The sequence below is a fragment of the Ochotona curzoniae genome, unplaced genomic scaffold (assembly GCF_017591425.1).
Source record: "Ochotona curzoniae isolate NIBS_2020 unplaced genomic scaffold, NIBS_Ocur_1.0 contig_2210, whole genome shotgun sequence".
In the NCBI taxonomy this organism is placed as follows: domain Eukaryota; kingdom Metazoa; phylum Chordata; class Mammalia; order Lagomorpha; family Ochotonidae; genus Ochotona; species Ochotona curzoniae.
In genome coordinates, this window is record NW_024465369.1 from 32,899,546 (window position 1) to 32,912,948 (window position 13,403).

General features: G+C 44.5%; 1 protein-coding gene across 2 annotated transcripts in view; it reads left to right on the forward strand.

Moving 5' to 3' along the window:
• The window catches only part of LOC121150660 (plasma membrane ascorbate-dependent reductase CYBRD1), a 28,692-nt gene that overhangs the window by 4,396 nt on the left and 10,893 nt on the right, over positions 1 to 13,403 (forward strand). Inside the window, exon 2 of one of the 2 annotated variants that reach the window (XM_040971709.1) lies at positions 9,541 to 9,749. The exons of the other annotated variant lie outside the window; for it this stretch is intronic. Within the exon in view, the coding sequence (XP_040827643.1) occupies positions 9,541 to 9,749 (209 nt within the window). The remainder of the gene's footprint in view (positions 1 to 9,540; positions 9,750 to 13,403) is intronic. 2 annotated transcript variants of the gene reach the window in all.

Sequence of the window (13,403 nt, forward strand, 5' to 3'; positions counted from 1 at the left end):
CCTAGCGATGCTGCTGTGCAGCCGTATTACAAGCATGGGCTCACTCAGCCTCGGGGGAGAATGGGCATGGTGCTGGCCCTGGAATGCAATCCTGTGCCAAGGCCTCTGGGTCCTCACAGTGTCACAGCACCAGCTCTTGCTGGGCGCCTCCCGCCCCCTCCAATCCCCCAGCAGCAGCATTCCATCCGCTCTCCCTCCTGTATGTCTCTCTTAATGGTTGTTCCCAGCAGGTTGTATTTCTGTAGCCTTAAAGCAAACCAGATTCTTGACCCTCTGATCCATCCAATTTTCTGCTGGCCTTGCCACATTATTTTCTGAAATGCCAGTCTTACAACATGCAAAATATTTCCTCCTGTTCTCTTTCAACCTTCTCCAACCGTAGCTCTGGCCCATTGCTCCTAACGTAGTAACCAGTAGCACCCACACTGCTAATTCCTCCGAGGAGGCCCAATTTCCATGATCCCTGCAAGATATAGGTATTGCATTGGTGACCCCCTCTACCTGCCACCCTGCCAAATGGATCTTCGTCCTGATCCTGGGCACCTGCAAGCATGACCTTATTATGGAAACAAGGCCTTTGCAGATCTAATGAAGGATCTTGAATATCATGATCTAATGACTGGTTTCCTGAGAAAGCACAAAATTTTTAAGCACAGGGCAGGGAGACCTTATAAAGCTGGTGGCATGGAAGGGATGATGGGTCTACCAAGCAAGGAACTTCCAACCCAGTGACTGCTAGCTGCCACCTGACATTGAGGGTGACAGGCAACAGAGTCGCCCTCAGAGCCTCCAGAAGGAACCAGTTCTGCCAACACCTTGATTTTTCCATTGTTACTATGAGAGAATACATTTCTGTTCTTTTTTTTAAAAAAAAAAAAAAAAAAAAGATTTATTCGGGTCTGGCGGCATGGCCCAGCGGCTAAAGTCCTCACCTTGAACGCGCCAGGATCCCATATGGGCGCCGGTTCTAATCCCGGCAGCTCCACTTCCCATCCAGCTCCCTGCTTGTGGCCTGGGAAAGCAGTCAAGGATGGCCCAAAGCTTTGGGACCCTGCACCCTCGTGGGAGACCCGGAGGAGGTTCCTGGTTCCCGGCTTCGGATCGGCATAGTATCGGCCCGTTGCGCTCACTTGGGGAGTGAATCATCGGACGGAAGATCTTCCTCTCTGTCTCTCCTCCTCTCTATATATCTGACTTTGTAATAAAAATAAATAAATCTTAAAAAAAAATTTTATTTTTGTTGGAGAGTCAGATTTACAGAGAGGAGAAGATACAGAGAGAAAGATCTTTATCTGTTGATTCATTCCCCAAGTGACCACAAAGGCCTGAGCCGAGCATATCCAAAGCCTCCTCTGCGTCTCCCACACAGGTGCAGGGTTCCAAGGCCTAGGGCCATCAGCCATTCTAAGCTGCTTTCCCAGGCCACAAGCAGGGAGCTGGATGGGAAGCAGGACTGCTAGGCTTAGAACCAGCGCCCATATGGGATCCCGACGCATTCAAGGCGAGGATAGCCACTGGGCTATCACACCAACCCTGGATGAGACCTCTTTTGGTAAGTCAGTCCATACAGGCCTGGTGTTCCAACTTTTTTTTTTTTTCCTGAAAGAATCCGTATTTTAAAAACAGGCTAAGGAGCAGGTGTTAGGCACTGTAGTTAAGTCATTCCGTGTCAGAGTGCCTGGTTTGAATCCCAGCTCATCTACTCCAGCTCTCTACAATGCACACCCTGGGAGGCAGCAGGTGATGGCTCAGTACCTGGATTTCTGCCTCCATGAGGAAGACCTGAGTGCAATTCTGGGCTCCTGGCTTTTTCCTGGCCCAGCCCTGCCTGTTGCAGATGTTTGGGGGAATGAACTAGCAGCTGGAAAATCTTTCTCTGTCCCTCTACCTTGTAAATAAAATGAAAATAAAGGATTTTTAAAAATCATCTTGAAAAATTTTGAACCATTTGAAAAAACCAATTCCAACTACAAGTAAATATTTCCCCATATTCTTCCCCGCCAACATTGTACTTATCGAACAACAAAACATCTGCGGACCAGACTCCAGTCTCACTGTCCAGATTACAGATGATTCTGCTGGGTTTCCTGCCAGTTTTATAAGATGCAGCACTTTTTTTTCCCCCTTTCCTTAAAGGCCGTTTTTAAAAAGTGTATTAACTTTCTTAAAGGGTTAACAGGCCTTGAAGTCACTAGCCAGGAGTTAGCTGTACTCTTCCAAGCCAGCTCCCCTTGCAGCCATTCAGTTCCTTTGTGTATGATCCTGTCTGTTTCCTCAGTGTGTCTCCAAAGCCCTTCCTGTGGCCCTACACCATGTGAAGCAAACAGGTAAGATCAGCCCTTGTGCAGTGCTGTCTCCACTGGAGGGGCTTAAAGGCCAGTTACAGATCTCTTCTAGAAAGGCAGATGATCCCAGTCTCTAAATAGTCAGAGCTGGCAGGAGTGCCAAGTTAGCTCCCCAGGCAGGATGTCACATGCCTGAGCTGGGTGGGGACACCCTGCCCGGGTCAGAGCCAGTACTGCTTCTGATGTGTCCTCATGTCGACAGGAGGCCCGAGAGAGTACAGCTACTCCAACAACACAAACACCTCTGTGTATCTGTCAGTGTCTGGCCCGGCACTGCCTTAGTGTGGATTTCAGGCATTCTCCAGAGATGTTTCCAGTGCCGGGGGCGAGCATAAATCTTCCAGCTCATTTCTTTCATTCTCCCTCTCCTAAGGTCTTGGGTTGTGTGTGCCATCCAGGCTGGGGTCTGTCTGAAGGCGTGGGTGTGTTCGAAAGCTCTGCTTCTCTTTGCTGCTGCAGAAAGTGGAAGGGGGCGCTCTGCCTTCTCATTTCAACCTGAGTGCCTTTGGACAGGAAGCAGCTGGTTACACTCTTGGGTGCACAAGGAAATGAGTTCTAAAGATGGATGATCCTATTTGACGCATTCTATCCAGGAAAGCAAAAATCATACTCTAAGTGTACTGGGGACACTGTGTGTAAGGGGAGTTTATAAGTGTTTTTAAAATTCCTGTGTACTTCAAACTCAATAACTTGCTCTTCTGTCTGAATTCACTTGAAGCTCTTAAGTGAGTGCAAGCGCAGAATGCTTTCTATGGTCTTGAAAGGATCACTTGGTCCTATGTTAGCTAATTCTTGGGCCAGCAAGGCAACTTGTCTTGAGTTTTGATCTGTGCTTTTTAAAAGGGGATCTCTCACAGTGCAGAATGGTTAGAATGTGGGGTGATGAGTATATTAAATAGCTTGAGTTAACCATTTCACAGTGTGCTTCTATAACAAAAAAAAATCACATGCTATATACAAACATTTGTCATATTTGTCACTGTACTTTTAAAAAAATAAAAAATGGAAAGAAGTTCTGAGAATACAGAATAAACTACTATGACTTATGGAAACCTGTTTATTCTTCCATATTCTCTGAATTCTTACTGCGTGCCAAATTCCCTGCTGACTGCTGGGATGTGACTGGCAACACAATAGGCATTCCCAGCCTCACGAATCACAAGATGTAAGCACGAGAACCAGAATCAAAACATTCTCCGGTCCTCCTCTGGCACCTGTGTACTATAATAAGTACCTTCACATTTAGATTATTGTCTTATCATCATTGTCCAGAAGGCTATTAGACACAGGTGTTAATTTTTCTTCCAATCCTTTCTTTTATTTTGAGATTATCATGTTAGCATCTTTTACCATCCATAACTCTTCCTTTTCAAGGATTGTTTTTGAAAATGATTTATTTACTTATTTGAAAAACAGAATCATCACCGAGAGAGAAGGGGCAAGAAAGAGCGATCCAGAGATAATCTCCCATTCATGAAGCTCACTCCTCAAATGACTGCAGTGGCCTGAGTCAGGCTCAAGCCACGACCAAGCCAGGAGTCTGGAACTTCGTGGCTGTCCCCCATGGGAACAGGAGCCCAGACACTTGGGCCAGCTTTTGCTGCTTTCCCAGTGTATTAGTCACAAGTTGGATCAGGATTTGAACTGCTTCTCCTGTATGGGCTGCCAGTGGCACAAGTAACTCTTCCTAATTACCTGTACCCCAACACTAGCCCCTCCCCTGCTCTTTAAAGAACTTCAAGAGCATGGTTGTCAAATACAAGGGTGTGTCCAAAAGTTTGTGGGAAAATGGAACCAAAAGTCAAGTTTTTGTTTTTGGCACCAAAAATTTTTGAAATTCATGCATGGTGTATCTTATAGTACTCATTTTCCATAAACTTTTAAAACAATCCTCTATGCGTGGAGTTCAAAACTTGTGCACCAAAACAAACATTTGAATTCCATTTTCCATTTCAGAAAAAACCCTGTGTGGATTTCACAAACATTTTTCGCCAAAATAAACTTGCATTTTAATTCTGCTTCCAGGAGCCTTTTGAAGCACCCTCATGTGTGTTCACGTGCCCTGTAATTTTCTGGGGAAAATGGCCTTGCTAACCAGCCTCTCTAACAGCAAAGACTTGTTTCAGTCACAAGTGGCTGTTTTATAACATTTCCGCTCTCATGGATTCAGAGGCCTTTTTCTTTCTTCCCACTGATCCTCAAGAAGAAGGGTTTTTAGGTAGGTGCCAAACCCAGGAAGCCAGCAAAGTTGGGATTCTGCTCTCCAGGCAGTTTTGTAACCGTTGAGAATCACTGCTTGAGTCAGAAACGTGGTTTGATTTGTCGCTCGCCCTTTTCTGCTGAAGTCCGCCGTAGTTCGGTTATTTATGATTCCGAAAGCTCATCGCCAGCTTCTGCACACGTGGCATTTTGCAGTGAGCAGTTATTTATGCAGAGAGTGTTTAAAGCAGGCCCAGTTATGTGACAGAACCTCCCTGTAGTCAGTACAGAGGCTGAAAATTCCCTGAGCTGGAGGTCCCACTTCCATACTCCCCACAAGCTACTTATTGGGGAGTTGAGACTTTAAAAAAAGAAAAAACTTCTGAATTTGCAAGCTTATATAAATATTGTTTCAACTTTATAATAAACTCTTTGAACTGCTTTAAAAAAATCTAATAGATCTCCGTGTACCCGCCATCCAGATTGAGCAGATGTTAAGATTGAGGGCAACAAAGAAACTTGTAAGCAGGAGGCAGATGTCTGGCACAGCAGTTAAAATGTTGCTTGGGATGCCCACATCCTCTGTTAAAGGGGACCAGGGCTGGAATTCTGGCTCCACTTGCAATTCCAGCTTCCTACTAAAGCATCCTGGGAGGAAAAAAGTGATGGCTCAAGTACTTGGGACCCTGCCACCCATGTGGGAAATTTCAGCTCCTTTTACAGGCATTTGGGAAACAAAGTAGTGGATGACAGTCAGCCTGTCTCTCAAATACCTGGTAATAATATATGGGCTTTTTTTTTTTAATTCATAAGCCAGAACTTGGTGTTGTTGGGAATGAAGGATGTTAGCATTAGGCTCTCTACCCTAAAAAGAAGCTCTAAATAGGTCTGGATACTCTAACATTACCATTGACTGGGTCTGCTTGAGTCAGGGCCAAGCCAACTGAAACCTCTAAGGGCTTTCTCTTACAGTTTAAGGTGTTATATTTTGTTGATGAATCCAAATAACTGGTAAAACATTAAATCTGTTCCATTCATGTTGCTGCTGCAGAAGGAATGTTAGTGTGCAACTTGTCTGAAAACCATTTGAGTAAGTGTTAGAGATTTAACTTCAGGTTTGACAAAGGATGGATTTCAGACGTATGAGAATTTTTTTTTTTTTGTAAAGGTAGAGTTAAAAAGATAAAAAAAGAGAGAGGTCTTCCATCAACTATTCACTCCCTAGATGGCCACAGTGGTTGGAGCTGGGTCTGTCTGAAGTCAGGAGATGGGAACTTCTCAGTTTCCCACACAGGTACAGGGGTCCAAGGACTTGGGCCATCTTCTGCTTTCCCAGGTGTATTAGCAGGTAGCCACATCAGAAATGGAGCAGCTGGGACTTAAATCAGTGCCTATATAGGATGCCAGGGCTATAAGGCACTTGCCACAGTTGCATGGAAACTTTAACACTTGCTTCTGTTGATGCCGGTTGTATTGGGAAGAGTAAAAATCTTCACTGGGAGTATATTTGGTCTTGAACTTTTGACAATGCATTGCAAAAAGAAACTCCTTAGTGAAGAATAATGTGCATAATAGTCTCTAAATCATAAGCCATGTGTTTGCAGAGCAGGGACACACCTGGGTCCTCTGATCAAGAAATAACATTCCACGTCCTTTGGGTAACCGTGCTCATTCCTGTTCCATCGCTGTTCCTCACTGACCCCTGAGAGATTGTAACTGCAGGGATTGGTTTTCATTTTGAAAGTTTTTGAGGTAATAGCGCTCAGTTTGGAAGAGTGATTTGGTATTCATAATTGACTTTTCCAGCAAATGCATCCTATTTCCTTTTCATATGTAGACACTCAAGTTCACTCATCTAAGATTCCTTCCTCCCAGCCGTGCTTGAATGAAGAAAGTGGTGACGATAATAATGACAACAATAGCATGGATATTAATTTAAAATACTAATTGGGGTTGAACAAGAAAGTGACTTCCTCAAAGAGTCAAAGTGAGAATTAAGGCGTATAACATAAAGCTGTTAGCACAATGCCTACTGCTGACAGCAGGAGCTCTGTGTGCATGTTTGATAAGTGGGGCTAACCCAGGATGACGCATTCCAAGGTCCTTGTATAATACACATACTTTTATACGTTTTATCCGCTTACCCATCTGAAATGCAAAGCCACAGAGAAGGACGGAGATCGAGAGATTTCCATCTGCTGATTCAATCTGTAGATGTCCACAACAGTGAGGCCTGGACCAGGTAGAAGCCAGCAGCCAAGAACCCCAGTCTGCCACGTGGATGGCAGGGGCCCAGGTACTTGGCATCACCTCTCCCCCCCCCCCCCCGCCCCAGAGTGTGCCTTAGGGGGAAACTGGACTGGTAGAGGAGCAGGACCACAAGCCCAGGCAGGACAAGTCACAGGTGCACAAGCAGCGTTTTAACTGCTACACCAGACTTGCGCTTAGATAAGAAAAGACCCCACTTTGTGGATAACAGGTCCCTAAGTCATTGCAGAAATGGCTGTGTGCTTTCCCTGGAAACCAGGGTTCCATTAGCTGGTGTGCCACTGAATCTACAGCGAGGGAAAGCATGAAGAAGGAACTCCTTAGTTTAAGTTTGCATCAGTGTGAGTGCTATGTTTTGATTCAGTGTGTGGAAAGTGCTTTGTATTTATTTTTTAAAAAGTACATTTGTGATTCTCTCTCTCTCTCACACACACACACACACACAAACCTGATGAGATCTGATTAAGAGCCATGCATTGTGTCCAGGTCTGTTCCCCCATTGTGTTATACTGAATTCAGATTCCTTTTCACAACTGAGTGGAAAGTAGATAAGATCTCTTTGTGTTATTTCTTATGGCTGAATGAGAGCCTACAGTTACCTCAAAATCAGTTTGCAGAAACGCAGATGGAGCTGTGCACTTTGAGATGGGGCTGTCTTGGGCTCTGCAGATAAAAGGGAGAAACAGCTCTCTACCACTCTACTCTTTAAATAAACAAGTCTTTGAAAAAATCTTTGACTATAAAAATAATGATCCAGGAAGTCTGCATTTCTCAAAGTATAGTAAGTCAACATTTTTTTTTTGAAAACGTTGTTTATTTACTTGATAGGCAGTTACAGAGAAAATCTTCTATCTGCTAGTTTACTATCCCAATGGCCACAGCAGCCGGAGCTAGGCTGGTCCAAAGCCAGGAGCCAGGGGTCTAAGGACTTGGGCCATTTTCCGCTGCTTTCCCAGATGCATTAACAGTGAATTGGAGGAGAAGTAGAGCAGCTGGGACTTGAACTGGTGCCCACATGGAATGCCAGCACCACAGACTGTGGCTTTACCCACTATGCCATAGTGCTGGCAACACTATGGCATATGACAACACTGCGTAAGAGGACATCTTTTTTAAAGATTTATTTTTATTATTTTGTTGTTGGAAAGGCGGATGTACAGAGAGGAGAGACAGAGAGGAAGATCTTCCATCCGATGATTCACTCCCCAAGTGAGCGCAACGGGTCGATACTATGCCGATCCGAAGCCAGGAGCCTCTTCCGGGTCTCCCACGCGGGTGCAGGTTCCCAAAGCTTTGGGCCATCCTCGACTGCTTTCCCAGGCCACAGGCAGGGAGCTGGAAGGGAAGCGGGGCTGCCAGGATTAGCCCATATGGGATCCCGGGCGTGCAAGGCGAGGACCTTTAACCACTTGCGCCACCGCGCCGGGCCCCGTAAGAGGACATCTTTAAGATATCCACATGTGCAGTGAAGTCAGTGAGCAGTGATGCTGCAGGGCTCGGAGTAAGCAGAAGGAATCCTGCCCTGATGTAGAACCTGGCGAGGGTTAGAGGAAGAAGAGTGGCATGTTGTGCGGAAAGCTTCAGAAAAGCCAAGTACACATCTCTTTGTGGTCTGAATGAGGACTAGGTAATCCCTTACACACTCATGATTCTGAGAAGTTTTATGTATTCACATTACAAACGCGCTTGATGGGATAAGGCTGTTTATTTTTTTCTTACTGAAATTCAGAAATGCCCATGATATAACTATTCATATGCTGAAATCCATTTTCCAACAAAGAGGTTCACCCTGCCCAAGGATCTGTTTATTTGAAACATAAAATGGCGGAGAGAAAAATCTTCACCTGCTGATTCACACTCCACATACCCCCATCAGCCAGGACTGGGCCGGGCCCAAGCCAGAAACTGGAACTCCGTTTGCATTTCCCACAAGGTTGGCAGGTGCTCATGCACTTGAGCTATCATCTGCTGCCTCCAAGGATGCATTAGCAGGAAACTGCATCAGAAGCAAAGTAGCTGAAACTGGACACTGCAGTGTGGCATGGCACGTGGACACTTCATGTGGCGACTGAACCTGCTGCCGGTCCTCCAGGATGTATTCTTTAAGCTTTTTTGATTTGCCACACATTTGCAAATATTTCAGTTTCCCCTGACAAGGACAAGAAGGAGGAGAGAGTAGCAGGAAATTGTCTTTGGAGCAAAAATAACTGCTTGCTGGTTAAGGAAGTCTTGTAATTCATTGCTGAAAGCAGGACTCCTTTATAAATAGTACCACTTCCTCACCAGGGCAGGCGCCCTCCTGACTTCTCGAGTTCCATAGGCAAGTTTGGCCTGCTTTTGCATTTTATACACTTGGACCGTATGGGTGGATCTGCATCCACAAATATGGTTCTGGTTGCAGATCATTCATGCTGTTTGCTGTGTGTCACTTCATGGTATGGATATATTACATTCTTTTCTGCTTATGGTGGGGTTTGGTGGGAGAATTTCTAGATTTGGGCAACTGTAATTGGTGCTTCTAGAGTCTTGTACACACATCTTTTGGGCACAGACCTTGGCATGAGATGGCCACAGAGGATCCCCAGGAGGAGCTGTTGAGCTGCAGAGTAACATGGAACAGGGATAGGAGCAGGTGCTAGAAGAGAGGGTGTCACAGGAGAGAGAGTACAATATTGACACTGTTTGGTGCTGGTTTAAGAAACACATTCTCTCCTCTCCTCGTCTCCAGCCATCATCGTGTACCGGCTGCCATGGACCTGGAGGTGCAGCAAGTTCCTGATGAAATCCATCCACGCAGGGCTCAACACCATCGCCGCCATCCTGGCCATCGTCGCCCTGGTGGCTGTGTTTGATTACCACAACGTCGGGAGCATCCCCAATATGTACAGTCTACACAGCTGGCTGGGCCTGGCAGCAGTCATACTGTATGTCTTGCAGGTCAGTTACCCAATGTTCTCACAAACAAGGTATAAATGGTAGAGCAATTCAGATTGTCAGTGTTTTCCAGACATTTTTCACATCAAGTACCTTTTTATTGAAGTTTAATCATCATGCACAAAAGTCTGCAGATACCTTGATGAGTTCGCCTTTCAGGAAACATCTGTGTGGCCAGTGCTGAGGTTGAGCAATGGTAGTGGGAGCTTATGAAATCCTTTGGGTGTTCTGTTGCAATGGTGGTACCGTCTCCTCAGCAGGGCAGCTGCCCTCCTGACTTCCTGAGTTACATAGGCAAGATTGGCTATTCTGTTATGATTCTTTGTTCTGAGTTTTGAAATGCAGAGTTACAGGGAGAGTGAGGGAGAGACAGAGAGAAATATTCCATCCACTGGTTCATGCCACAGACACCTGCAATGTCTGGGACTGGGCCAGGCTGGTGACAGGAGCCAGGAGTTTCTTCCTGATCTCCCACATGGATGCAAGGGCCCCAGGGCCTGGGCCATCCTCTACTGCTTTCTCATGTCATAAGCAGGGAGCTGGATGGGAAGTTGAACTTATAACTTTGTTAGATTGTTCAGACACAAAATCTTTTTTTTTTTTTCCTGCTGCTTCTCCTTCCCTTCTTAAAGGCACATATTTTTGAGAGTGTTGCATTTAAACATTATTTTTGTGGTTGAAAGGAATTTGGCTAGTCTAGCTCACTGAAGTAAGTTAATTTAAAAAATCTTCTTGGTGTTAACTCTGTTGAAAAACTTTTATAAACTGGATTTACTTTCCTTCCATTTTAAAAATCTGGGATCCAAAATGCTTCAAATTCTGAACCTTTTTGAGTGCTGCTGTGATACCATAAGTGGAAGATTCCACACTTCACCTTCTATGATGAATCACAGTCAAAATGCAGGGGCACTAGACATACTGTGTAAACTTCTCTGCAGGCTGAGTATATAAGGCATACAGGCAGCACTAAATTTCACTCCCATCATGTTTATGCAGATATTCTAAAGCCTTAAAAAATCCATAGTCTGAAAAACACCTGCTTCCAAGCCTTTTGGATAAGAGCTACTCAGTCTTTATGTCCAGCTACAGGATTAGAACATCTTTGTCAAGTTTACTTTTCTGCTGCTATAGGGCCCTGGGATGGATCTACAAAACCCCAAGACAAATCCTTAATCTAAAAAAAAAACCCTCTTACCACATACATATTTATTTTTCTTCTTAAGGAAAGGCTTTTAAACCCTTAAGACTTGCTGATTTTTAGTTAAAGTTAACATCTCTGTGTTCATGGTGAATTGCAGAGGTTTACATTACCAGGCCTGGAGGCAGGGGCTAGGAATAGAAATTGAATGGTAGTAAGCAGAATGCAGAAGGCAAACCCTGTATCAAACATGATTTTCCCAGTCTAGAAGAACTAGAAAAACACCTCAAACAGAACTGCTGAGCCCAACTGTCCTGTCCTCCAGTGGCTCTGCCCTTTGCAACCATGGCCACCATTGGTGCGAGGTGGCTTCCTAATCTGCCACCTGCTGATGTGCCTGGCACCCGGACCACTGAGAAGCTGCCAGTGGCCCAGTGGCTTCAGGCCCTCACAGCCTAATGGGCACCACGTGAAGCCTTCTCAGCCCTCTGCATGGCTTCCAAAGGCCAGTTTCCCTGCATGTGTCAGGATGCCTGTGTATGGTGGAGTGTTCTGTGTCCCTTGCGTGATGTCTTCAAGTGAGAGGTCCTGTGCCGAGGATGTAGAGGGAGGTGATGTTCCCAGAGCTATGCAGCCAGTGTAGCTGGACTTTGGCCAGGCCTATCCAGGATCCTTATTGGCCCTCAGTTGCTCAGCCCATGTTCGAGCATCCTCTCTGGTGGATTGTGTCTATGGAACAACACAGAACACACCAGACCCTGCCAGTGGCTGGCCTAGAAGAGGCTTCTGTGGCTGTGCTTGCAGTATCAAAAAGAGATTAGATACAGAGCTTTTTTTTTGACTGAGTGAGAAGCCAGGCTAATGAGCTTGAGAAAAGCAGCCGAGGACCGCGCGAGTGTTTGGGCCCTGAAACCCACCTTGGACATCAGAATGAAGTGCCTGGTTTTGGCTCACTCTAGCATTTTCTGTTGCCACCATCTGTTGTAACCAGAAAGTGGAAGATCTCTGTTTCTTCCTCTCTCTATAATACTGGCTTGCAAATAAATGTTAGAGAAAGAGAGAAATATTAAAAGTGGTGATCTTTGCATTGTTGCGTTCCAGTTGATTATTTTTTTTTACTGAGCCTTTAGATATTTCTGTTACTTACATGTTTTTTAATGCTAACTGAAAATAGTAAGTAAATAATAACAGCAAGCTAGATTAATAATAGATTTTCTGTAACAAATATGCCTTCTAATATACAGCTGGTAAAAAACAGTTTATACTCTGCTCTAAATCCTAATGTGTAAAATTCAGGAATATCTAGGCATTAGCAAGGAGAAAAAGCTTTATTTAAAATCTCTAGGTCTTAAATTGTTATCAGAGGACTATAGGCTTAAGAGCTTCCATTTTATTTTCAAAAGATAAGCTTAAGTTTAGCAGTGAAATGCCTGCATCCCATAATGGAACCCTTGTTTCAAATCTGGGGTTCAGTTTCCTGGAGGCAACAGGTGACGGCTCAAGTGATTACATTCCTGTAGTAAAATTCTGTCAGGATCCAGGAGCTTCTTCCTAATCTCCCGCATGAGTGGCAGGGACCGAACACTTGGGCTGTTTTCCACTGAATTTTCCAGGTCACTAGCAGAGACCTGGAGCACAAGTGGAGCAGCCAGGATACCAGTGTTGCAAGTGGTGGCTTTACCCACTCTGCTACAGTCACAGCCCTTCTATCTTTAATGGTGATAACCACTCAAAAGAAGTAGAAATCATTTATAATGCAAATTAAAAACTACATAGATTATACTATAAATTGAACCATGAAAGTGTAAGATCCATATACAGAATATATAAAATACTCCAAAGTCTTCTTGGGAAGCATAAGATATATATTATACCATACCAGCATGTTACTGCAAAAAATATATATATAAATACCTTTCCCTCCTAAGCAATGTTTCTGTTCATTATACTCAATTTTCAAATGTAAATTTTTATTTATTTAAAAGGCAGATAGGCAGAGACATATAGAGCAGTCTATCTGATTTACTTCACAAACGCTTGCAAAAGTCCAGGCCTGGTGCAGCCCAGTGCCAAGAGCCTGAACATGAGCTAGGTTTCCCATGTGAATGGCGGGGCCTCTGCTGGAGGCATCCAGGAAGCTGGAATTGGAAACAGCCTACACTGGAGTCCAGGCAGTCAGATAAGGGGTGCAGGTGGCTCAAATGGGCAGTCTGCCCTATAATTCCAAATTCATACCCAGTGGAAGTCTTAAGCTTTGTGCAGAACAAATATCCAGAAATAACCAAAAAATTTTTTTGGAAAAAAGAGCGAAAGAAGATGTATGTACTTTTTCCAAGTTATTAACACAGGAACAAACACATTCATGACAAGAACAGAGAGTACAGAGCGGTTTGTGTGTCTTAAGAACTTTTCCTATGACACATGCTGTTTCAATTTAATAAGCAAAGAATGCCTATTTAATAAATGTTATCCATTTAAAGGAAAACTAAAACAGCAAGGCTCGGTTGATCGCACAGTAG